Source organism: Polyodon spathula, chromosome 4 (assembly GCF_017654505.1).
Source record: "Polyodon spathula isolate WHYD16114869_AA chromosome 4, ASM1765450v1, whole genome shotgun sequence".
Classification (NCBI taxonomy): Eukaryota; Metazoa; Chordata; class Actinopteri; order Acipenseriformes; family Polyodontidae; genus Polyodon; species Polyodon spathula.
In genome coordinates this window covers 9,300,769-9,327,135 of record NC_054537.1, presented here as the reverse complement: position 1 = coordinate 9,327,135, position 26,367 = coordinate 9,300,769, and the positions used below count along the sequence as shown (strand labels likewise).

General features: G+C 39.5%; 1 protein-coding gene across 1 annotated transcript in view; it reads left to right on the top strand.

Annotated features, from left to right (window-relative positions):
- The window catches only part of LOC121314143 (plexin domain-containing protein 2-like), a 144,715-nt gene extending 126,995 nt beyond the window's left edge, over positions 1 to 17,720 (top strand). Inside the window, exons 13-14 of the mRNA XM_041247117.1 lie at positions 7,565 to 7,722; positions 14,781 to 17,720. Of these exons, the coding sequence (XP_041103051.1) occupies positions 7,565 to 7,722; positions 14,781 to 14,900 (278 nt within the window). The 3' untranslated portion in view covers positions 14,901 to 17,720. The remainder of the gene's footprint in view (positions 1 to 7,564; positions 7,723 to 14,780) is intronic.
- Positions 17,721 to 26,367: the final 8,647 nt, after the last annotated feature.

The window sequence follows — 26,367 nt, the reverse complement described above, 5'->3', positions numbered from 1 at the left end:
TTTTTTTCTCTCTCCAGGAGATGCATTTGCTCTTAGCTTCTGATTACTGATTCATTGTTTTTCTGTTGCTTTGCACTGAAGCGACACTGCTTTGCTGATTCAGAAAACTGTATTCATGAGAAACAAAAATCTTAAAAGTGCTTTGGGTTCAGGATTTATATTCAATCAAGCAGAATTTTTTATTCCACAAAAAGGAACCAGTATAAGAAAATAGCCTAGTGCTGCACTTGGGTCTTGATACTGATTGTATTGGTTTAAATAATTAAATCAAAAATAGTAATCCCGCAAGAAATATTAACTACTGTACCCAAGCATTTTTTTCAGTATGGACTGTTTGTTTGCAGTAAAGAAAGTTGAGCCAATGTTCTTTTCAGCAACATGCTGTCCCACTGAGCCGTGTTCTTTTTTCTATTTTATTTTGCAGCTGTTTACAGCTTTCTCTGCTGACAGTGCCCCTTGCTGACACTGGAGATTAACAGTGCTGCATTATTATGTGCACATAATTCAGCTTATTCATGTGACACAGAAGTGTTGGAAGTTGTTTGGCTAACAACTGACAATAAAAAAAGAGTGGCACAAGCCAGTGGGGTTCCAGCGTGTCTCTAATCTCTGATGAGATCGGACAATCCTTCCAACTTTTTTATGTCAATTTCTAAGGTTCCTCTTATGCCATTGATTGCTATAACTGATATGAAGAAATTGGCTTCTTCACTGGAATGAAGCTCAGGTCAAGAATAGACTTCAGCTACTTACTCATAGACCCACGTCACATTATTCCTTTTCTAAAGGAGCTTGTTTCATTAACTGTAAACTTGGTTGCTTTTCTGCAAGGAGAATCCGCACCTAACCAACACGTCATCAGCAAGCACATAAAGGCTCCGTGTGTTATTTACCCGGGACGCTTCTTTTACTTCGGCCTCTCCGCCACGCACGGAGAGGCCAAAATGGGAGTCGACCTTAGACCTGGAGGAAGGACTACCCTCAACAATGGATTCCCTGAGGTTTCCCCCTACATTGAAAATTAAAAATATGTGAGTAGGGTTTTTTTCTTACCTGAGTGGTGAGCAGTTCATATTTAGTTCTGCAGGGTGTGTGGTCAGGCTGGAGAGGCTGGGCTGTTTCCCAGAGCAATCATGCTCTGAGGGGCGGGCCATATCTCAACTGCTTCATTTTCGTTAACTTTTCCATTTTTGGTGGGTAGGTGGCAGTGCGTCACTGTGGGTTACGTTAAACATTTATTATTATTTTTTGGTTCATGGTTTGGCAGCCTCATCTTTTGGGGGGAGGTGGCCCATAGCCACTTCCTATCTGCGGCTCTGGGATGCATGATATTGTTCATGTTTTTCCTAACCGGCCTCGCCCAGGTAGCTGTTGAGCACCCACGAACAAGGCTTCGGCCAAATTTATCATTCACTCTGGCCAGAGCGCCCATCACAGTTCATTATATTATCTACCAATTGCAAATCAATCATCACATTGCAGATTTTCTGTGCTATAATAGGTGTTTCTGTCAGCAAAATTATATAAAACGTGTTCTCTTTAATGCTGTTTATATTATTTCTATTTGAAGTTGCTAATTAATGCTTCATTAGTATTTTTACTTGACTTTATACGCTTCTTTATTTAAACACAATGCAAAAGTACCCGCTGTGAACCGGTTGTATAGAAAATGTTGCACTACAAAATTAAACCATGAGAAATTCCCATTCTACCAATCATGAGTTACTTAAGTAATAATAAACACGGCTCAATATTGCTTTACAGTTATTGAATTGGCCCTGTAATGGTTGTGTTTTAATTTTAAAATGTTATGAGCAAAACAACATACAAGTCTAGTTCCTAAATCATGTGTATTTTATTGAGAATAGTTGAGTATTTATTTCTATCCAGTAACTTTAAATGGTGTCCCATTGGTTTCTGACAATTGTACTTGATGTCAGTGTTTATTGATGAGAGCCATGGTGTGTGTAGTGAGGAATGAATTTGGTCTGACAGCCGTTACAAAGAATCATCATTTGGCTGCACAAGGACACACTTCTTACCTCTGGGGCTCTTGGGCTTGTACCGTGAAAACAGAAATATCATTCTAAATTAAATTTCACAAAATGTTACACACTGCATTACAAATAATATTTCTGCTACATTACGCTATGAAGTCTGTAAAGCAGAGCAATGCTGACAAGTTAAGACCCAACACTGTATCTTAGTATACAACAAAGAATAACTAAATGTATGGACGCTTCTTCCTGTTTTAAAGATTTTTTTAAATATATATTTATCATATTTGGCATGTCCAGTATTATCTTCCAGTTCTTTCTGATGTGTAATATTGTCATGCATAACTAGGGCTACATTTACAATGGAAATAGAGGTAGCAGACTATGATTGTAGATCTATTATTCCTGATTTTTTTTTTACCTTAACCTGTCCTTTTTTATTATGACTTGGGTTTACAACAAACTTCAAAGTGCCATGCTAGTGGATGTCATTGTATTGTAACCTTGGGTATGGTTAAGGGTGTAGGAGCTAGAGCTCTTCGCTTTTTCTGTCCAGCCAATAGTATCTGCCAGTCTCCTTATTTAAACCCCAAGTCATGCCCTTATTCTCTGTCTTGCAGGTTTCATGTCCTCCATCCTACCTTTCTCCCTTCCTTCTGCTGCTCCACCTCTGCAGCAGTCTCCCTCTGGGGGCAAGTAAAGCTCCCTTCCCAACCTTAGAGTCCCAGCTGCGCTGGCTTTGTCCTCCGTAAGGAAGGTTCTCAGTGAACCAGATGGGACCCCCAGCCGAATCTGTCCTAACTCTTCCAGTTTCCAATTCTCTGTCCTGGTTCAATTTTTTGGGGAAGTAATGGTTGCTTCCCAGCCTTGTATTCTCATTTGAAAGTCCACACACCATTTGAACATTCAGGGAATGAAAATGCTTCCTATTCCAAAAATATGCTCCCCTCACTTGGTTGTGACAGTGCTATGTGAGTACAATCAATAGCTCCTGTCACATTGGGGAAGCCCGCCACCTGCTAGAAGCCTACTTTCAAGTCCTGTAAACCTGTCCTCTGTGTGGGAAATGTAATATAATTCCCAGGGAGCTTCAGCAGGACAAGCAGTACCTGCTGGAAACACCTTGAAAAGGTGGTTTGGGAAAACCCAGCAACTGCACCCACAGTCGTTTGAAAAGAGCCAGGGGCTAAATACTGCAATGAACACAGCAGCTTCACTAGACCCGGCACAGCGTTACTCCTTCCAGTTGTTGGCTCGAGATCAGCTTGTAGTTGGTCATGCAAGACCTTTCATTTTCTGCAGCACTTTTTTGCAAAACTTTAGACCTTATTGAAATAAACAGGACATAAGTTTCACAGCTATTACTGATATTTCCTTACCCAGAGTCCATGCTGTAAAACATTCTCATCCAGCCCTTACTGCCACAGTGATGTGCAGCTTGATATATCACCCCACAGCCTGGCTGCCACATGCCCTCGAAAAGACAAAAGATACAAGACATTTCGCACCACACTTCATCAGATTTATAGCTGGTGATGGCTACCACTTTACAGTATGTATGGAGTGTGGGGGTACAGTATGGATATGGTCGTCTTGCTTTGGGAGTTTTATACGAGGACACACAACTTGCCCATCTGGACAAAAGCCAGTTAACTCACAGTTTACAAGGTAGGCAGTGGCACATCGTCCTGTCACCTAAGCTAATGCCACCCAAACCCCAAGGCTTTGCAGGTAGTCCAGATAATATATTTTCCAAAAAAAAGACAGGGTTGCTGCTGTAATCTGTATTTCAACTCCTTCCCCAGTGGTTTGTTATATTTGCAAAACCAGATGGTGCCGAGTTGGATTTAATAGTTTTTGCAGTCAAAAATATGATCTGGCAGTCCCCTTTAATACGTTCCTGTTGAGATCACAATCATAATCTGTTAGATGATCTCCGGTAATGGAAGCTTTTAAAGCGGTCAGTTTGTTTATTGCTTCCCTGCAAGCAAACGGAAATCCATTTCTAGTCAAATGTTCTTACTGTAAGGTTACTTGAGTGATGCACTTGTAATGGAAATTACTTTACTTGCATTTTATTGCTGTCATTGAAATGTAGTTTCTAGTGTCCATTTTATATACAGAAGATCATCATTGGTAGAATATGTAGAACAATATATTGTATTTACTATAGAATGCTTGACGAATAGGATCTATAGATATTGATATACTATACTTAGGGCTTCTGTTTTGTGGTTTTTATTAAATGTATTTTTCTGCGTTTATTTTTAGCTTTTTTCGAGTTTTATGTAAATGTTTTTTTTTTTTGGTGCTTTCGTTTTTCATATAGTGTATGAAATGAGTGTTTTTGGTTACTTTCCAAAATGCTTGAGTGTTTTTTTTGTTTTGTTTTGTTTTTTCTGTCAAAATGTGTATAGTAGTAACTCGACAGTACTTGCACGCTTAAGTTGTACCTTCTTTCCTTTGCTGTCTTCCACAATGAAATCCCTATGGTCACAGGCACATTCTTCTGGGGTTTTTGTGTGTAGGCATTTTTTCTACATTTTGCCACAATTCTGTTTTAAATCCTCCGTATCTTAACTGTAATAGAGCTTTAAATCCTGCTAACAAGCCTCCATTCCTAATTGTAATCTTGTTTTAAATCTCGCAAGCAGAGTCTCCAATAGAAATGTAGGAATGTGCTGTCACTCAGTAGTTGGGGCGGGTTTAAAGTATTCTGAATGAATCAATGATAGATGCAAGTCAGGAAGGAGGGACATTGCCCCGCAGCACTGGGGAATGTATTTATTATTATTTTTGTAGTAGGTTTTATTTTTTAATGGGAAAAGAGTAAAGTCAACGTGACTTGATTAACCATTTCCACAGTGTATTGGGCATCCACCAATTTCATTTTTTTGTAGCAGGGGTGTTTTAACAGGTTCTATTAGTTAAAACCCCAAATCAGAAGCCCTAACTATACTGTACTGTGCATCTGTTTAAATGTATTCGGTACATTTAGGGTTTTAAATAGAGTGACATGGATATTTTAAATGTTTTATAAGAAAGACATGGCCAGTGCCCCAGAGCGTGACTGCGCTGGGGGAAAGAGCCCAGCCTCTCCAGCCTGACCACACACCCCACAGAACTAAACACAAACTGTTCAGCACTCAGGTAAGGAAAAAAAACCCTACTCACATATTTTCTATTTATTGATGTAGGGGAAACCTAAGGGAATCCATGGCTGAGGGTAGCCCTTCCTCCAAGCTCTAAGCGGTCGACTCCCATTTCAGCTTTCACAGTGTAAAGGAATTATTAGCAAGTTTGTATATTAAAACAAAAACTAATTTAAAACTGAAAACTGAAATGGTTGAGTACACAGACATGTGGGTAATACAGCACCCTTCTGGTACATCTATAAAAATTGTATATTTAATGATCCATTTTGTTATGAAGCCAGGTCAGTTTGTGAGTGGTGTTAGAATAAAATCCACAAAGCATGCTAATCCTCCAGATGACATGACTAATGATGGGCCATGACACTGTACTGGTACATTAAATACATGTCAGCAAAGGAAATTACTAGTAGATCCCTGACTGTAAATTAAAATGCTTCTGCTTTTCAAACTCCATGTGGCTCTAGATGCCTAATACGATTTTCAGCTTAGCTGTACAGACTTAAACTGGCGCACTGCCACAGAAAACTCATTCCCTCTGAGAATAAGTTATCCTCTAATATTTCCAGATAAATCTGGCAAAATACAAAGTATTGTCACTACTACAAGTTAGCAGCTTCATATTATTTATTTATTTTTCATCAGAGGAGAGAATGTCTGGGTTTTATAGCTTTATAACTGTAACTTCCCTAGAATAGTAAACAAAACAACAATAAGAATACAAATACAATTCAACCTAAGTAAGTTAGGATTCATGGAAAGATCCAAGATTTTTTTTTTAATTGTATATAACATACTACACATGAATCAGTACAAATAAAATTTGTAAATAACATTTGTAAAAATACATGCATGCATACACGTAAATCGAAACACTCACCAAATTAAATTATGCATGTTAGTAAACATTAAATGCAAGCCCCTTTACCTAAAGAACCTGGTCTTTGTAGCAGGGAAAGGTCCCGACAGACATACCAGCTACTATGATATTATTGTCATGTTGCTTTTCTGGGACATCATACTCCACTTTCGTTAAATCAGCTTGCCCTTTGATGTACCTCATGGAAACCAATTTCAAAATCAGTTTCCTCAGCAGGCGATCCATCTCTGGTACCATGGCCCCTATTTGTGTTTCATCAGCCTGTAATATTAACAAAAAAAAAAACTGTTAAGCAAATTGACAAAACAAAATCTCTGCCTTCGTGCCCGCTTCAGTTGTTGGTGCTTGTTTCTGGTGAATGTATGACATTATCAATGTGTTCGTCTCTTTCTGCTTAAGGTTGTCACCGTGTCATTGTGTTCTGAAGTGCATTGTCAGATCATGCACTTCATACGGTGCCACCTTAATGTCACGGCTACGAATGTTACAGAAAGCATGTTTTTTGGGGGGTTTTTTTCCCAGAGTTTCGATGCTACAATAACAATACAGTCCAACTGTGTTGTCAACTGTGGTAAAAATTTTGAAGAATCTTCAGCCTCTTACTGTTAGGTGGCTCCATTTCCCACTCTCAAATGTCACTCTCGACTCTGTCCAAGCAATGACGTGTTGTGTACAGAAACATAGAAGGCTCGCGCTGACCAACCGTCTCTTTGAGACAAGTCAATTCTATCTTTGGAGTGAGGGGGGAGTTTGTGCAGCAGCTACAGGAATATAGAATGGTACTGTACACTTCTTCGTGTGGTGACCCTGCCCCCGCCCCTCCCCGAAAATGAAATAATACGCTTGGACAGTTGTATTGGATTTACCGCTGTATCATGTATAAAGGGTTTCGCAGCCTCACAAACAATAACAAACTTAGGAACAAATGTGAGAATCCACTGCACTACTGTGAGACTCAAAATTGTGAAAAAACATGAAACCTTGAGATTGACATGCATGCATTGTCAACTTGTAGAGGTAGCCACTGAACACATATGAACTTACATAAGAGGAAGGGGACTTTGTGGAAAAACAACATCTGTAACAGTGTGTATTTTAGGGTTTAAAAGTAAAATGCCCAGGTTGGTAATATTTGTGGTGTTTAGAGCCACCACTGTTTAGACCAGTTGACTAGACTCTGTTCTCTTCATGCTAAGACCGTGCCATACAATGAGTGTTTAACCCTTTCAATCCTGAATTATTTTTGTTGAGCTGAAGAATGTGAAATTAAGTTATATAGTTCAAAATGGAATTCCTTGATATGTGAGAACATATTTTTTTACACATTATTTTGATAAATGGGACATTAAAGTCCTGTCAGCACTTTCAGAACTCTAAACAATGCTAAGATAAGCTGGGACCTTGTGGTCCTTCCAGGACAGAAAGGGTTTGAAATGTCTTCATTCTCAGATGTAGGTAGTGCTTCCTGAAACAATGTGTGGTACACCATTGGTAGCGTGTGAGTTACAGAGCTCTCCTGGTTCAATGTTTTGCAGCCTCCCCTGCTGAGAGCACTGCTGAAAAGAAAGGCTCGCTACACGCTGGCTTGACAGCAGGCATCCTGTTAATTGTTCTCATCATGGCAGCAGCAATCCTGGTGACAGTCTACATGTACCATCACCCCACATCCGCTGCCAGCCTCTTCTTCATCGAGGTGAGTTACTGTTCACTTTTGAAATAGACTTACAGTGTGTTGCTGCCAATACAGTTTATTAACATAAATTATAATCTTTTGAGAAATTTAGCCAAAGGATATCTGAAGGGATAAATAAGAAAACCTACTACTGTGTATTTGTAGCTGTCAGAAATAATTTTACAAATCTCTCCTGACAAGAAATGTTATTCACTGTATAATGTAGGTTTTAAAATGTGCAGTTTTGAAAGAAACTATGTTATAGCACACGTGAGTTTGCATTTTGAAACTTGACATCTGGTACAGCACTAGATTAATGGGTATGTGGCTTCCAGGGAGTCTATGACTCCATTACTTCCTAAAACATTGCATCCCTGCAGTGCATTATGGGTCAAAGCATCTTACTGGCTAAAAAGCATGTTTCCAACAGGAAAGAAGCCCCTGAGATGACACAGGAATTGCAAGACAAACTGAAAGCATGTCTTGCAAGCAGGTTTATTTAACCAAGTGTAGTACCAGACTTAAATTGAACATACTTCTTAGGAATGTGTAGGAAAAAAATTAGATTTGATGATTGAGACACTCTGAAATTAATTACAAAATACATTCTGAAGCTTATTCTACAAATGTGTATTTGCCCAATCTGTGTTTTAAATTTTTTTATTTAAAATAACCCTTTCATATAAAATATTGTAGTAGGACATAATCTTTCATGTCTCAGTACAGTTGCTTGTATATGATAGATCTGTTTAGCTTTCTGGATCATAGGCTTATAAAGTTGTGTTCACACTTTGAAAAATTAAACTGTTATTCAAGTGAACATGGCCTAAAACCAAAACTTTTTTTAATTGAATTTGTGTGGCACTTAACCTTCTTTAAGGAAAGAGATTACTTTCTGTGCAAGTTTAAAATTGATTTGTTCATTTTCTATTACAGACCATGTATGGTTTGAAAGATGGTTAAAAGCATTCAGTTTTTAAATGCAAGTCTTGGATGTACATTATGAAGGGAAACAGCAATACATAACCAAGCCACTACTTACAGTATTAGTCAGGTTTAAATATGAACTGCCACACAGAACAGGCTAAGGTTGAAGCTCAGCATTGTAAATTAATCCCTTAACTATATATATATATATACACACACACACACACACACACACACACACACACACACACACACACACAGTACCAGTGAAAAGTTTGAGTACACTTGCTGGAAACTAGGTTTTTTTCATAACTGACAATGTTTTACGTTTCTGAAAATACTTGAAAATGAAAACACATGTTACAATATACAAAACATAAGGAGTGTCAAAGCAATGTTCAAGAAAATTGAAAATTGTCTCTAAATCTTGGATTCCTCAAAATAGCCACCCTTTGCCTTAATAACAACCTCATAAACACAAGGCATTCGGTTAACAAGTTTCAGCAGGAAATCACCCGACATGTCTTCCCAGCTCTTCTGCAGCAATTTCCAGAGATGTAGGGCACTTGTGGGTAGCTTTGCTTTGACTCTTCTGTCCAGTTCGTCCCATACAAGTTCTGTGGGATTAAGGTCTGGAGACAGGGCAGGCCAGGTCATTAGATTGAGTTGTCCTTCACTTTCCTTCTTCGCCAGATAGTTCTTGAACAACTTTGAGGTGTGTTTCGGGTCATTATCTTGATTAAGAATGAAGGACTGCCCAACTAGCCGTAATCCTGATGGAGTGACATGCCTCTGAGGTATGCTATGATAGCCAAGCTGGTTGAGCTTGCCATGGACTTGGTAAAGATCACCAACTCTGTCACCAGCAAAGCAACCCCAGACCACGACACTGCCTCCTCCATGCTTGACAGTGGGAACCACACATGCAGAACTCATGCGCTCACCCTCTCTGCATCTTACAAATACTTGGCGGTTGGACCCAAATATTTCAAATTTTGACTCATTGGTCCACAAGACCGACTTCCACTCCTCAGATGTCCAGTTTCTGTATTTTTTGGCCCAGGCAAGTCTTTTCCTGTTATTGTGCACTCTTAACAATGGTTTCTTTGCAGCAATTCTTCCAGTTGGGCCAGCTTCACGCAATCTCCTCTGAACAGTTGATGTTGAAACATCTGTACTTCTAGTAGCATTTAGCTGAGCTTGTATTTCAGGGGCAGTTAATCGCCGGTTTCGCAGATTTGTGACTCGAATGAACTTGTTCTCTGATTCTGAGGTCACCCTTGGCCTGCCTAACCTTGTTTGGCCCTCATGAGTGCTAGTTTCTTCAAATCGTTTGATGTTCTTTTCCACAGCAGTTACAGACACTTGCAAAGATCTTGCGATTTGTCTTAAAGATTGACCTTCATTTCTTAAAGTAATTACTAAAGACTTTTTTTCTTTGCTTAACTGAGCGTATTTTGCCATTTTCTGCTCCCTTACATTCAGGAATGAGAAACTTGTGCCTATGCTATTTATATTTATAGTAATCATGGACCCTCACCTATTAACAATAATTGGTGACAAAAGGTTAATTAGGTAACATGCTAGTTAACTCAGAGAACATCTAACAAAGACACTTTTATACTTAGGCCAGTGTTCTAACACTGTGTTATATACATTTCAGACTTTTAACTGACTTGGGCTTCAGTCTGAAATCCCCTTGCTTTGGGTGACAAGATTTACATTTTCATTTAAAATTTTTATTTTTGAATGCAATTCACTTGTGGTTATCAGCTTATGTAAGTACACGTATCATATAATGAAATATTAAGTGTTTATAGACAAGTTTATACAGTTAAAAGCATAGATAATCATGAAAATTTATATTTTTCTGACCATATTTAGAGCACATCCCTCCCTCCACAGTCTTGGAACCGATCTACATGCTTGTAATAAGTAATGTTACAGCTTTTATTTTTGAGATATTAGCTTTATGCACAACTATATTATAGGATTCTCCAGATCAAGTGTGAGCATGGGTATCGTAAAACAAAAATGAACCCTGTGGAAATAATCTTAAAAACCTGCTGCCCTACACTGTTGAAGCTTCTTATTTTAGAGACCACTTGAGGTACTGACTTCATATCAGCAGGTTAATGTAAACACTGTGTGCTAAATATGTTGGTTATCATGACACTGACCTCTGACCTCTTGCCCATTCGGTGTTGGCCAATAGAAATGTAACCGTTTCACAGCCACATTGTCATTACGCAGCCCATACCGATGCCTCAGATGGCACTCCTCTTCACATATCTTCTTTACATTGTGTTTTATGCCATTCTCCTTACATTATGCCACCATTTTTTATAAATGTTTGTTTTGTTTGTTAAAAAAAACATTTTCGATCAATTATAATATCCCAGTTTAATAGTGGTTATCCCCTTGTCTGCTTTGTATTTCTAATCAAATTAATTTTTGGAGATATCTTGTCTATGAATTTTTCATTTGTTTTTTGGTTGGTTTTTTAGGTGTAGATTATTTTTTTATTATTATTATTGTACAACTTGAATAATCGTCAATCGTCAATCGGTCTGTTAATCGTCGCCAGCTATTAGTCTGGTCGACGCAGACCACAGCGGAGTACCCAAGACTTTCGGTCTCGTGCGAGGCACATCCAATTCCGTCCCATTTCTTGTCGGAGCTGGTCTCTCCACCGAGTGGCTGGACGACTGAGCGGTCTTTTGATGTCGAGTGGCAGCCATTCAGTCACGGCCAGTGTCCATCGGCCATCGGTCCTCCTTGCCAGGTGGCCGGCCCAGCGCTTCTTCGACTTGTCGGCCAACTCGACCGCGTCCTTGACCTTGGTCATCTGCCGCATCTGCTCATTGCTGATCCGGTCCGTCCGCTTGACGCCAACCATCCGGCGCTCGATCGCCCGTTCGGTGACGGCCAGTTTCAGCCGGTCGGCCGCAGTCAGCGACCGTGTCTCTGCGCCGTAAAGCATCGCCGGCAGCACGGTGCTGTTGAACAATTCGGCGCGCCGGGTCATGTTGTTGCCCATGTTGTTGACCACCTCGGCGATGGAGGCGTAGCTGATCCAGGCGGCCTTCCGTCTGCGCGCTAGCTCGCGGCTGTTCTTGTGCTCCATCGTCAGTTCTTGGCCCAGATAGATGTAGCTGTCGACCTGTTCGATTTGGTTCTGGCCGATGTGAATGGTGTTGTCAGCGACCTGTGCGTTTCGCATCCACTTGGTCTTGGCCATGTTGATCTTGAGGCCGACTGTGGCACCGGCCTGGTTGAGTTCAGTCAGTCGCTGCTGCACGTCGGCCACCGAGCTGCCGATCAGCACGATATCGTCGGCAAAGCGCAGGTGGTTGAGCCATCGGCCGTTGATCTTAATGCTGGTGTTGTCCCAGTTGAGCTGGCGGAATACGTGCTCCAGGCAGGCGGTGAAAAGCTTGGGTGATATCGGGTCACCCTGCTTGACCCCACGGCCGACTGTGATGCGCAGTGGTCGGTCGAATAGGTTGATGTCGATGGTGCAGCCACTGTTCAATTCCTGAAAGAGGGCTATATACTCGTTACCGATGCCCTGTTGTTGGAGGGCGAGTAGCACGGCGTTCATCTCGGCTGTGTCAAAGGCCTTTTCGTAGTCGACGAAGGCGAACACCAAGGGGGTCTTGTACTCGCGGCTCTTTTCCAGCAGTTGGTTCAGCACATGGATGTGGTCCATGGTGCTGTAGCCGGCCCTGAAGCCGGCTTGTTCAGGTGGCTGTTGTTCGTCTAACTGCTTGGCCAGTCGGTTGAGCAGCACCTTGGTGAAGATCTTGTAAGTGGTGCACAGGAGCCAGATGGGCCGGTAGTTGCTGAGCTGCTCGCGGTCGCCCTTCTTATACAGCAGCACTGTCCTGGCCGTCTTCCACTGGTCCGGGATCTTTCTTTGCGCAAAGTAGCGACTGAAACGGCTGGCCAAGGCTGCCCATAGCGTCTGTCCGCCCTCCTTGAACAGCTCTATCTCGATGCCGTGCAGCCCGGGCGCTCGGTCCTTCTCGGTCTTCTCGATCGCATATTGGACCTCGCTGATAAGCACCGGCGGAATGGCTGGCAGTGTGTCGTGTTGCAGGTTGGGCGGGTCGACTGGGACTTTGCTAGCGAAGAGGTCGCAGTAGAAGCGGCTGCATTTGGCCTCGTGCCCGATCGGGATCTGGTCGTCCGCCCGTCGGCTGTCTTCAATGCCGGTATCTGGCCGCGTTTCTGCTGCATCAGCCGTCTGCATTTCTTCAGGCTCTTTCGCTCTTCGGCGGCTGCTAGCAGGCGCTTGTTCTTGTACTGCTCTAGGTCGGTTTTGAGCCGCGCCCGGATCAGCTTGCAGAGTAGGCCATACTCGACGTGGTCTGTGCCGTCTGCCTGCATTTGCCGCCTTTTCTGAAGAAGGGCTTTGGTGTTGTCCGATATTCGGTTGGCTCGGTTGTTGGTGCTCGGCTTTGCAGCTGCATCGCGTGCTGACCGGAGCTTGTTCGCGAATTGGTCGTAGTCATTGGTGATGTCGTCGTCGGTCTGCGACCAGTTGGTGTTGTTGACGATGTGCCTGAAGACGGTCGGATTGGTGGTGGACTGCCGCTGTCGCTGTGTCTTGTTGCTGGCTGCCAATGCGCCCTTCTCCACCCTGGCGTCGATAGCCAGTTTGGCCCTGAGCAGTTGGTGGTCTGGATGTGGTATGTGGACTGGATGTGGTATGTGGCTCGATGGGCGATGGCCGCTTCGACAGCCTCGTAGAACAGCTCAATGTCGTCGTCTGCAGCTGCCGTTGGCGCGTAGGCCTGCATGATGCGGATGGTGGTCTTGTTGGGCAGCAGCAGTGTGAGCACACCGACTCGGGAGTTGGTCAGGTCGACCTCGTCTATGAAAGGCGCCCATTGCTTGGAGACGATGAAACCGACGCCGCCGACAGTCCTGTTCCCCTCGGCGGCGCCTAGAGCGACTGTCGACCCGTCTTCCCAGCGCACGTGCAGCAGTTCTCGACGCCTCGTCTCGCACAAGCCGAGGATGTCGCACCTGATGTTGGCCTTTTCGGCGATGATGGTTGCTAGGTCGGTTTCCCTCGACATGGTCCTGGCGTTGAAGATGGCGATGTCAAGGTTGGTGATCCATTTCCGTGGTCGGTTTCCTGAAGACGGCCTACTACCTGAGATTCTTAGCAGCCCCTCGTCCTTGGCCTGATCGCTCCGCCGCCGTAGAACGGGCGCAGGGACGTGCAGGGTACTGGGGCCCGTTTGTTTCGCTGTCATAGCTGATGCTTGACTGGCCCTTGGCTTGCTGGGCCTCTAGGACCGGTACCTCCCTATTTAGCTGGGTGTCTAGCTCCTTCTCAGCCTGGTTGGACCTGCTGGAGATTGTTCCCTGCTGTACATTGCCGGCAGACACCCAGGGCCACCCCTCCGCCACATTGAGGCATAGGGTAGGATTTGGAGGGATATATATATATATTAGCTCAAAGAGCCAGCTGCCCAATGTTTCGATATGTTGTAAATATCTTTCTCAAGGGAGCCTTGAATAAATTGCTGTTAAAATAATACAAATGTTATATGTCATAATAACGTTAATATGTTTAGTTTATTAAAATAAGAAATAAAAACATTTTAGACACACACTAAGGCCAGCTCAAGTGTTTGGACTGTTGGGATATGGTTTAATTGAGACCAATATATTAGCCTAACTGGGGTTAATACAAACGTAAGTTCAGTACTAAGGTAAGCGGAACATTGCACCTCACCCTTCTAGTTTTCTTTAACCAAATGACTTTGAGTTCCACTTTTCAGCTACTTTGGAAACCTGTTTTCTTTGTACTGCCAATATCATACAAATATAAAAGGAATATATTTATGGTCATAGTGGGGTAGGGGATGTAAAACATTATTTTCAATTCAGACACATTCAAATTAAATATCTTGGGGACTTTTATATGACGAAAACTACTAAATCTTACTTACCGGTATTTTAAAATGTGCCTGTACCCAAATGAAAATAATATTATTTGTTATGTTAGCATACATCAGTAACTGTGACTATTGTAGCTAATGAAAATGCCCCATACTGTAAGTGTAGGAGTCTTCATTTACACACCTATGGCTATATACCTAACATTTTGCCCTGTTTGTTTGTTTTATTTACAGAGGCGCCCAAGCAGATGGCCTGCAATGAAGTTCAGAAGGGGCTCTGGCCACCCTGCATACGCTGAAGTGGAGCCAGTTGGACAGGAAAAGGAAGGCTTTATTGTATCAGAACAGTGCTGAGATGTCAACAAGGACAGCTCACTTGTACTGGCATACAGGTGTGGCGGCTTTTGCTGAAGTCTTTGATAAACCAGAAGTGCTATAGCGTACTGCTGTCCTCTGAAGAGAGACTAATGGATCAAGCCTTGAATTAAAAAAAAAGACTCTTCTATCCAAGAGAACCACTACACAGTAGTCTTCCTTAGAGACACGGAAACACGTATCACAGATTAGACCAAGGCCTACTGGACAAAACTATAACCTGAGAGAGTCTGGTTCACAGAGATCAATCATCACGTGAATCTTGCTTTTCTTATTGCCTTGGAGCTAAATTACAACAGAAATCCACCGCTCACTGAAAGTTGACATCCACCTGTGTCAGAACTATTTAGGCAGTCGTTTTGAGTCGGTTTTTTTAAGGGATTTAGGTAACCAGTTATATTTTATGTGTCTATGACAGTATGGGGTGGGGGGGAAATATATTTTTTAAAAGTTATTTCATGTTTTTAGTTTCGATAAGGCATTTTGCACTCAAATATATATTTAAAAGGGTTCGGGATAGGTTTTTCTTTTCTTTTTGGATTGTAATCACATTAGTTTAGATATCTGTTATGTTTTTAATAGTTGCTAAACAGCAGCGAGTCAGCATTAGCAGAATTTTAACTGGAAGGGTACCAGCAGTGACTCTGTTTAAGCCTGGGTCACACACGGGTATCAACACGCGCGGTATCGAGCAGAAATAGCAGCATTTTGCCGCGCATATCACCCACCATTTATTCTTATGAGACTGAACTCACACTGATGGAAAAGTACAGCAGCGGCAGAATTTTAGAACAACAAATTATTTCTAGGCGACCGATATTCTGCAGTGGAGAGATTTTCCAGCCGCGGCAGCTGTAACTCTAACCAATCAGATGGGTGTTTTGGGATTGCAGGATTCGTCATGCCTGGAAATATCCATCAATGTGATTTGTGTGATTAATATCTTATGCTACTTCATCACACACATAAGCAACAAGAGGCCTTGTTAATCCCAAATTACATACCAAACATTTTGGCCTGGTTTTCTTTGGTGCCTGTAGGGGTAATACAGTTCTTGATATTTAATTCTGTAAGAACAGAAAGTTAAGGGGGGAAAATTAAGTTTTCAGAAACATAAGGCAATTTTTTTAAAGCTTATTGAAGGGTTGCTCTACTAAATTAACACCTCTTTCATTGTCGTGTATTTAAAATGTAACTAAGAAATCTCAAACACAGAGTGAGGCAATACATGTACATTTCAGTGTTGTAGCTTTAAATAAGCTCACTATTCATGAATGACAAGGTAGTGTTGAGATGATGAGAAGCATACCATTCCACAGTGCAAGTCCTTCCGTTTAACTTCCTGGTCAATAAATACCAATATTTTCTTGAGTAAATGAACTGCATATACTGGACTTATTCTGTAAAATGGCATACAATTTAGTTTGAAATTCTTCCTCTTCCATCTCATCATCACTGGAACTCCAGTCCATAATTTGTGGCCAGTTTGGCTGTATTGATAGGGCATGGTTTACTTTAGCAGCTGCCACCGTATATGCTGTTGTGTGTCCACCAATTGTGATTCAGAATCCCTAAATAAAATATGAGACCCCCCCACCCCCCACCCCCCAAAGTCACCTTTATTATAAATGACCACTGGTGAGGGGTAAGTATGTTGTTTAGTGGTCTCTGAGACAAGAGAGAACGGAAGGATATAGAAGAAAATAAAACAGTGTGATAAATATGAACCAGCATATTATTATTTTTTTTTTTTTGTAGTTAAATTAGTTCTGAAGCACAATCGATTTGCTTTTGCTGGGTCTTCATGGTTCTTCTGTAATCAAATGTGGATATTTTGCACAACCCGATAGTTCCCTTGTGTTTGATGCACATATTACTTGCATATAGACCTTTTTTTTTTAATTTTGCTTTTCTTTTGATAGCAGACGCAAGACAGGCTCTTGTGAATTTTAGGCAGCCTTTTTGTTCATCCATATGAGTTGATTAAATAATTGAAGAATGAAATAATTACTAAGGGACTGTAATCCAATAGTCGGTACACTTAGGATGGGAGGTTGCTTGGGTGGAGCAGGCTTTTCGGGGCAGCAGTGAGGTCATTTCTCATTGTTTTTCTTTAGTTTTCTTTTGAGCTTCCCTAGCAATGCGAGTCGCTGAAACCTTTAAATCAGGTATGTATATTTGAATGCAATCTTTTACATGATATCTCTAATGCTTTCAGGCATTGGCACTTGAACATGTATGTTGTGAAACATTTGCAGCTTCCCGTTTCATAATGCATACCTTTTATGTTTATCTTTGGTGGGGAGTCTAGGGTTGCTCTGTCAATTACTTTATTTTTTATTCACGTCTGAATGATTTTGACTAATTTTAATAGCATTTAATTTTTATGTCATGCTAACTGTTTGCAAGATTAAATACATTGTTTTATTATAATCAGTGTGAAGTAGAGCATTTTATCAGAACAGATTTTTTTTTTTTTTATGCATTAGGAAACCAAAACAGAAATCAAACAGTACAAGTGGTTTTAGCACTCCACAAGATTGTAATTACAAATGCATTGTAAATATAAATGCAATAGGGATGTCTGTATGATTCAGTTGCTTTGGCTCCTATGTCGCATTTCGGGGCCAGGGATCTAGTCTTGCCTAAGTGGTATTTGTCAGTGAAAAGCCTAGATGACATGATTTACACCACAGACAAGGAATGCGATTTGAAAAGCAATTCAAATTTGATGTTAACGAAAAACTGACAAAAATGGACATGTAAAGAAATATAACAAATACTCTTATGGCTCCCAGTAGACTTTTGTGATATAATTTTGTAGTTTCTTTGATTAGATGTTAAAAAATCTAAATTATGTTATATATATATAAATATATATATATATATATATATATATATATATATATATATATATATAACAAATAAGTAAACAGAGATCCCCAAGTGAGTGATTTTACCTGTGCTGCTTTCCATATCATACCAGACGCACATACCAATCTTATTTCACTGTCACCCTCTATCTTCACAAGAACTGACAAAGAGCACTAGAATATAAACAACAAAGCATCTCATTCCTCAGAATGGAGCACTAGAATTGAAAGAATAAAGCATGGCATTCATCGGAATGGAGCACTGTAAGCATATTCTTCTCAGCGTAACTACACTGACACCAAAGAAGCGTCATAATTCAACATGCTACCGGGGGGTTGGGGAAGCAAGATGTGCTTTAAAGTTTGTAATGAAAGAAAGAATGATGCAGTGAATGGGTAATGAGTTATCTGTGGACTACAGTAATACTCAACTGAGGACCAGGTGGTGTTTCAGTGACCCCTGTGTAACTACAAAGACTGTTTAACTTTCAGCTATGAATTTCACAATTGATTCATGTGGAAATATTCAATCGCAGTACATTTCTTGTGGTTTACTGTACTGCTTTCATCACTTACTCAGTATAAATCTTTTTTTTTTACCTGTTACCTGTTGAGAGGAAACAAAATGTTTTGATGTAATTAAATACATTTAATTTAAGTGTTCTGTGTAAAAAAAAATATAATAGTAAAATTAATCCATGAATTGATTGAAACAAACATAGCGTATCTATGTCATGCATTTAGAATTAGACTTTATGTAAACTGTCAAAAAAATGAAAAACAACAACTGCTACTGTGAGGTTGATTGTAGTTTCAAGCTTTTTCACATTGCTTCTAGGATTCATTAAAAAAACCACACTACAATTGCCTGTAATTTCTGTAACTACTGTCATTTTGATTATTTTAAATAATTAATAAAGAATGTTGTTTAACTGAGTGTGTTGTTTAATTACGACTTTTTTTTTCAACTGTATTCCATTGATATATCCAAAGCTATGTCTGAACAACTTCATAGTACTCTTATCTATATTAGGGGGCCACAAGTTGGCCAGAGGCTCAAGCACTGAAGTCTAACGTATCCTTCTCTCAGTCCTTTTAAAATCTACCAGGAGGCATTACCAGTAGCAAACATTTCTTTAAAAAATGCTAAGAATATATATGCTACAATACAAAAAAAGGTTCTTAAAAAAAATTCTTTATTCAGATAATATCAGAGATAACAATTAAACACCTGAATCTAAGTCTGACTTCTCTCCTCTACCATCATTTTCTGTGTCAAGAGCCAAGGTGAGCTAATATTTAACACTAAGTCTAGAGCTAGCTACTGAAGACTATAGTGACAAATAATCATAAACACGCTGTATATATATAGAGAGAGAGATTCCATGAAGATACTTGCTTCACTATAATGTAACATTTGCTGGTAGAGGTCAGACTTGTAATTTGTTTTTGTGCAAGTAACATATAATTGCCCCCCAAAAGACAAACACTAACCCTGTTACAGCAGAAAGCGACCTTTGAGTAGTTATGGAGAGCAACAAAGTCACTTCTGCATTTTGGCAAATCCTGAATTTAACATCAGGGAACTGAATTACTGACTTACATCTATACAGCTTCGAGAATCATCTAGGATGTGAACTAGCATGTGATTTAAAACATGCCCTGTAATCTTGGCTGCAGTTTTCTTAAATCAATTATTATACTCTGATACTAGAGGAGAGGCATAGTTGGACAAACACATTGAAGTTTAAACTGAATGGTAAAAACATTTTACAGCAAACCTATTATGTCATGGTTCAATGCAAAGGATGGATATGACCTGGATTTTATTTCAATATCTGATTTTAGAATCATATATAAAACAAGTTTACTGCATTTAACAAAGTAAATTGGGTTGCTTTTGAGTGGCACATCCAGTAAAGGCACTCTGCGTGGAGTGCAGGATGCACCCTATAGCCTGGAGATTGCAGGTTTGAATCCAGGCCATGTCATTGCCAAAAAAATTTAAAAAGTAAACTATAACTCCAATTAAGGACTAAAGCCTGAGGCAGAAAAGGAAGATGATATTCTTTCATTTCTTTATAAGAATATGGGTCATATTGGATTCCAAAAGTCCCATGTTAACTTATGAAGGGGTTTTCCTGCTGGCTGCTGCTAGTTGATTGAACCACAAAAAAGAACTGTAAAGATTTCAAGCAGCAGTTCATATTTTATTCATTTGAAAATGATACAGTACTCACGGTAAATGGTCTTTTTAAATACTTCACAGCCTGATGACTCTATATAAGATTCTGGGGCATCACTTTAAAATTCTTGACATTCTGAAAATTGAAAAAAATATATGTTTTTTATTATACTGATAACAATTCACAGACATCCTCTAGAGAGAGTCATTTATCAACATAGAGCTCACTCTATGTGTTTAACCGAGGAACAGGTTTGTGTTGATATTTGGATACAAACTAAGAGAAGCACTGTAATTTGAACTTTAAAAAACAGCTTCTTGTGGCTTTGAACAGGGCATTTTAATCCAGAGTTCCTAAGTCAAATCAGTTCATGCAACATTGAGGACAAAATGTAATTGCCAGCCTGTGTTTAACTAAGCAATTGGATTAATAATGAGTTGTCATAATTAAAGGAAAGGCAAATCTACTGGAATGTTAGCATAAATCCTAATTGTGTCTTAGGGGGTCATGGTAGGAGGACACAATGCAATTAATTTCAGCCCAAGACAAAATTACTCAGTGTTTAAAGGGTACTACATTTACAGACACATAAAAGCAGGAGAACACAATATATCCTCTGACGTCATTGTTTCAAATTATCCATCTCATTTTGTACAGACTGTTCACACATGAGCTCGTTTTTCAATAAAGGGACATGTTTTTCCTGTTTCTACTCAAACACAGCAAACTTAAGACCCAGTCAAAGTTTAAATGATAAAATAGAGTGATATCTTTCCATGTGATCTACAATATTTATTTATACCTCCACAGCTTCAAAAACTTATATTATCGCTGTTATGGGCTATGGCTGAATGTAAATATAAAACATGTATTTATTGCATTTGGCTTTTAGTGGTCTTCATGTCATATCGCAATGCTGCATTAGACTGACTCTCCCATAATTGGGTGCTAGGGAACCAGAAAGGTATTTATACTCTGATGCATGTTTGTACACTGATGCACAGTTTCAATAACGACATCACTCATGCAGGGTACAATAATGGACTTTCTACAGTCATTCATTGATACATCAGTTATGACAGGTTGGGGAGTGGAGGGAATCAGAAATGAATGACAGCTGAGTCGTCTATCACCTGTTATACAACCTAACAGACTGCATGATGGAATGACACTGTATTGTCCTTTGGTTTGTTCAGTGGCTGAGAGGCTTGGAATGGTAAAACCCTCTGTATTTATTTGGAACAGATTATTATTTCCAGACATCATTGCATCCATAGTTATTAAAGTTCAGCTCTGAGTGATTTGGCATGCAAATACTGATGCAGACTTCTATATTTAAGCTCAGTATATTGATTACAAAGCCAAAATAAATGGTGTACTAAAGAATGCACTGTATTTATTACTGGTATATGTTTCTTGATGATCTACTTGAAACTCATTGTAGGCTTAGAGTTCTACTTCATTAAAATCTGACATTTGGAAATAATTAAGAGGAGTAACAAAAAGAAAACTTTTTTATAAGAGTAGCACAGCACAGAACTGTAAATTTGCTGGTGACAGGAAATTAATTCAGCAAGGTCATTAATACATGCAAACTTGCTGCATAATGACAGCTTATTATCTGTATTTAAACACATAAGTGATTAAAACAATCAAGTGATGTGACTATGCATATATCTTATCAAAAATAATTTTAAGTGTTCATGAAAAGGCAATATTTTTCTGTTAAGATGCCCTTGAATTTCTGACTATATTATGTTGTATGAGGTGGAAACATGATGGTTGTCTATAGCCCAGACTTAGTTCTGAATCCAATCAAGCATTGCTGAATATAGATGAAGAGGCTGGTAAAAAGAAGACAGTGGTTAAGTACTGAGCAGTTGAAACTGATCTGTTGAGAAGAGTGGCAAAACATGTAGTATTGACAGACATGTGCATGGTCTGACAAGCTGAAACTGTGAGCCCAAAGTGGGCCTGTGACAGAGAGCAAGTGAATCCAAGTCATAAATCTCCTTCCTGATTTGTGAGGGTGCTGTATAACAGGAATAGTGTGCCACGGACTGGATGGGTTGGCAGTTCATTCCAGGGAAAGTTGGAGGTTGGCCATCCAGAAAGGGGGCGGAGTCATCACCTTAATGCGGTAGGCGATGTGTCAATCGCGGATTGGAGGAAAAGCGACTGTACTCACTACCAAAGGGGGCGTGATTTAAGGTATATCAGGGGATGTGGCGAAGCAATCTGTTCAATTGTTGTGGTTGTGAAAAGACCTGTAAAGGACGTGCGAGTGAAAAATAACCATTAGTTTTTTGTTTAATCTCTGTCTGTCTATTAATTGTCACATTTTTAAGTTTATAGACAACTAAAATCCAGGCGTTGTCGCTATCAGCCAGCACCAACCCCAGACTGCACTGCACTACTGTTTCAGTAAATGCTGTATAATTCATCGCTTGCACTAGGAACACTCACTGTTAGATATTGTGATATTGTGTGTATAGTGTGTGATATTATTATTTCAGGACTGAACCCTTGTGTAGGGCCAGTTATTTATTATTTTGCTTTCAAGCAACCAGCCAAATAAAAGAGCTGTTTTTCACCTTGAACTGTGTTGTGACTGTTATTCTTGAGCACTGCCTCACCTCTACACCTGCACACTGCAAACCACTTTGCCATTATTTGCAACGTGACTCATGCAACACATCCAGTCGTCACCCCATGGTGAAGTTTGTTTAGTGCATGTACGCAAAGGACTGACATCATGGAGAGCTTTCTCAAGAAGAAAGGGAGCGAAAGTTTTCAACCACAAAGAACCCTCTTGAAGAGAAAGTGTGCAAAGTTTTCCTCTAAGAAATGAATGATAAACACGACGGCCACTTTCCGGGAATTAGATGAAGTCTGCATCAGAACAAAACTATATATGGAACAGACTGTTATGTAGTATAAGCGAAATAAACATCACAAACTTATTTTATTACCTTATATAGGAATTGCACCACAGACCCCCGTTTGTAAAAGACTATTTAAACCAAGCCCAAAAAGAGCAAAATGGTCTTAACCTCTGATGGCCCAGACGTCGTTTCTCAACTGAAAGAAAACAAAAAGGTTTGTCAGCCTGGCCTGCAACACAGGTCGAGGTCCATGGTAACCACCAGAGCAAGCAAGACCATCTTGAGGAATGTAGACTTATATAATCAAACTTCTACAGGTCGCTTCAAGTTCCGACTGATAAATGAAAAATAATACCTCAACATTTAATTGTTATAATATGTTTTATATGTATTGGTCAATTTGACCGCTCCTGGTCAGAATAGCTATGACAGTATTTTATCTCCCTAATTTTTGCAGCTACAAGATTCTTTCTTCGTCAAGGGAATTGTGCATATATTTTGGAAAAGTCAGGAAAGCAAAGCTCTGTATCTTCAACACATGCACCGCAATGTAAGTTTCAATTCCAAAAATTGTCCAAATGACCACCTTGGTCTTTCTAGTGTTAAAATGTAACCATCATAATGACTGCCGGTGGCGATTTTAGGAATGAGTTTAACCGCGGCGGTTCTAGTGTTAAATATCATTATACACAGCTGTAACAATTACTATAGTCACACAATTATTGTTTTGTGATTCAGCTTTTATTAAGGACCTCCCCTAAAAAAGAAAGATACAGGGTATTAATCCTTGTGACCGAGTAGCCGCTTGCCGTGTGGGTGCTTGCATTCTCTGCTGTGTGACAGGAAGGAGATTGAGATGGAGATTGTGTCAGGCCCTGTCATCGTTTTTCTGTAATGAGCTGATTCAGTGGTGCTCAAACATTTTGGACTGTGCCCCCTTCCTCTCGTCTGTGGTACCTGACAACCCCCCCACACACACACACATGTACAGCTTACTAACGTGCACACCATGTAGTAAGCCAATAAACAATGTAGATCACCAGAGGGCAACTGAATTTATCCAATAATATCACTGTGTAACTGTGTAACTAAAAAATCTTTTTGTTCCTGGGTAGTAAGTGTTCTTTCCTAATTGCTTATGCCTCAAAAGTATAGAAAATGACTATTATTCCCCACAAACTTTGCTTTTGTGACCAGGACAGTGATATTTCAAAATATCACTATTTCCAATGGGAAAATGGGAAAATGTGTGTCTTTTCGTTCACATAAAGTCAGAAAAAAACAACATATGAATCCAAATTAACATGTATTTATACTAAAGTAATACAAAGATGACTACAAAAGATTTAGAAGTGAGTAGTTTTTCGAGATTTACAATTATACTGTATTTACAGTATAATCATAAGAGATGATGGGTCCTTGTTTTACCCACACAATTATCACATAGTTCTAATTTTCCGTCAAGATTTTTGTGGTAGATCTTTGAAAAACCCATCTAGAAACTTTGACATGTCTGGAGGTGTCAGCTCTAAGATTTCTTTGCTTTTCTCTCTCTCTCTCTCTCTCTCTCTCTCTCTCTCTCTCTCTCTCTCTCTCTCTCTCTCGCTCTCGACTTCTCTCTCCTCCTATGTATATATATATATATACCCCGATATATATATAGGCGTATATTGATATATATATATATATATATCGATGCATAATATGAAACTGAATTTATAAAACAAACATGTGCTGAATAACAATTCCTGATAATATTAAACAGAGGGTGATTGAAATTCATGTATGCCACCTCTAGACTTGTCTAATCAGGCTCTTAATGTATTCTGTTTTGTCCTGCAGGGCCCCTGTTACATTCTAAAATGTATTCTGCAGCTTTTGCCCCCCAAAACACAATCCAGTTTGTAAATCGCACTGTAACAAAATAATTGCGATTCATCTCATTGTGACTGTGACACAAACAGTTAAATAAGAATAATATAATAATAAGGTTTTTCAAAGTGATCGCCTGCTTTATTTGAGGTAATTACCTGACAGGTAATCAGTATGTACCTGACAGCCTTCCATTAGTTCACAATAAAGATTGAGATCCTGCAATGCAAAAGAATAAAGGAACCCAAATGCACCTCACAAAGTGTATTACTGAAAATCATTCGCTCCCCTTTTCTTGCAAACCAAGTGATTTGTCATTCAAATCACACAGCTAACTGGAAATGAAGGCTGTAATAACAGACACCCATGATTACAAATGAAATAAAATAAATTCTACCTTTTGAAAGTCATGCTTGAAAGAAAAAGTTCTACCACACACAATTCTCCATTCCTACCTAATATTGAACGACTATATTGTTAAAAATACTGGAAAGATTGTAGAGAGCTATTTGTAAATGTTGTCTCTCTTTGTTTAACTTAACTAAGAATTAAACACATGGCAAGATAAATTACTGAAACTAGACAAACAATATCAATTGAATTTCCAGAGAGATACAGAAGCAGTGGATATAATAAACTGTACTGTAGTATCTTCACTATAGCTACCACAGTGTAACTACAATACATTTTCTTATGCTATATAAGATGATTCTGATAATGATTTTAACTTGTCTACAAGAGAACAGATTGACCATCTAATTCCTGAAGCCCATGAAGGTACAAAACAATACAATGAATAGTGTGAACAATTTTAACACCATTCCCTTAAATGCCCAAAAAGTTTTACTATTACAGTAAATTAAAAACTTAAATCCCACAACATACATGTTGTATGTTTAAATCATTGTACTATTGTATTGGAGTTGACATTTATTTTTCCTGATAATTGATTGTAAGAGCCTTTTTAAAGTGGTCCTTTATACTGCGCAACAGGTTATAAGACAGTACAGTTATGGTTCCCATTTAGCCATTACACTAACACTAGTTACAAGATGGAACACAAATAGCAATCTCTTAACAATGGGTCCCAACTACAGCGTTATAAAGGGGGAGCACTTTACTGACACATTGTTTATTTATGTGATAGTTTAATTGTATAGCCTAATAATATATATTTTTTCCTAAAACCTATAATTGCAATAGTTTCAAACAAGAAAATATTTAAAATATAATATTTTAAATTATTTTGTGTTGGCAAATTGAAATGGAGAAATGAAAACAGCATGATAATCACCAATCCTGGTTTCCAGCAACAAGGAATGGCATTGATGTCACTGCACATTACATTGCCAGCTGAGTAGAGAGTTCAAGGAACAGTGGGAGTCTGTTTACTATCACACATTGAAGCAGAAAGTGATATGCTGTTGCTCTTAAAGGGGTAGAATGAAACAAAATCATGAGAGAATACTTTTGTTATTCTCAGGGAAGCCAACAGCGCATTTTTGGATTAGGAAGAAACTATTCCAGTCTGAATATATCTGCTTTAGGCAACAGATTTTGTGTTTGGGGGTTTTAGAGACATGCTGGAACAGCAAACTAGCTCTCAGCAGAATAAAATGCGTTAATGAAG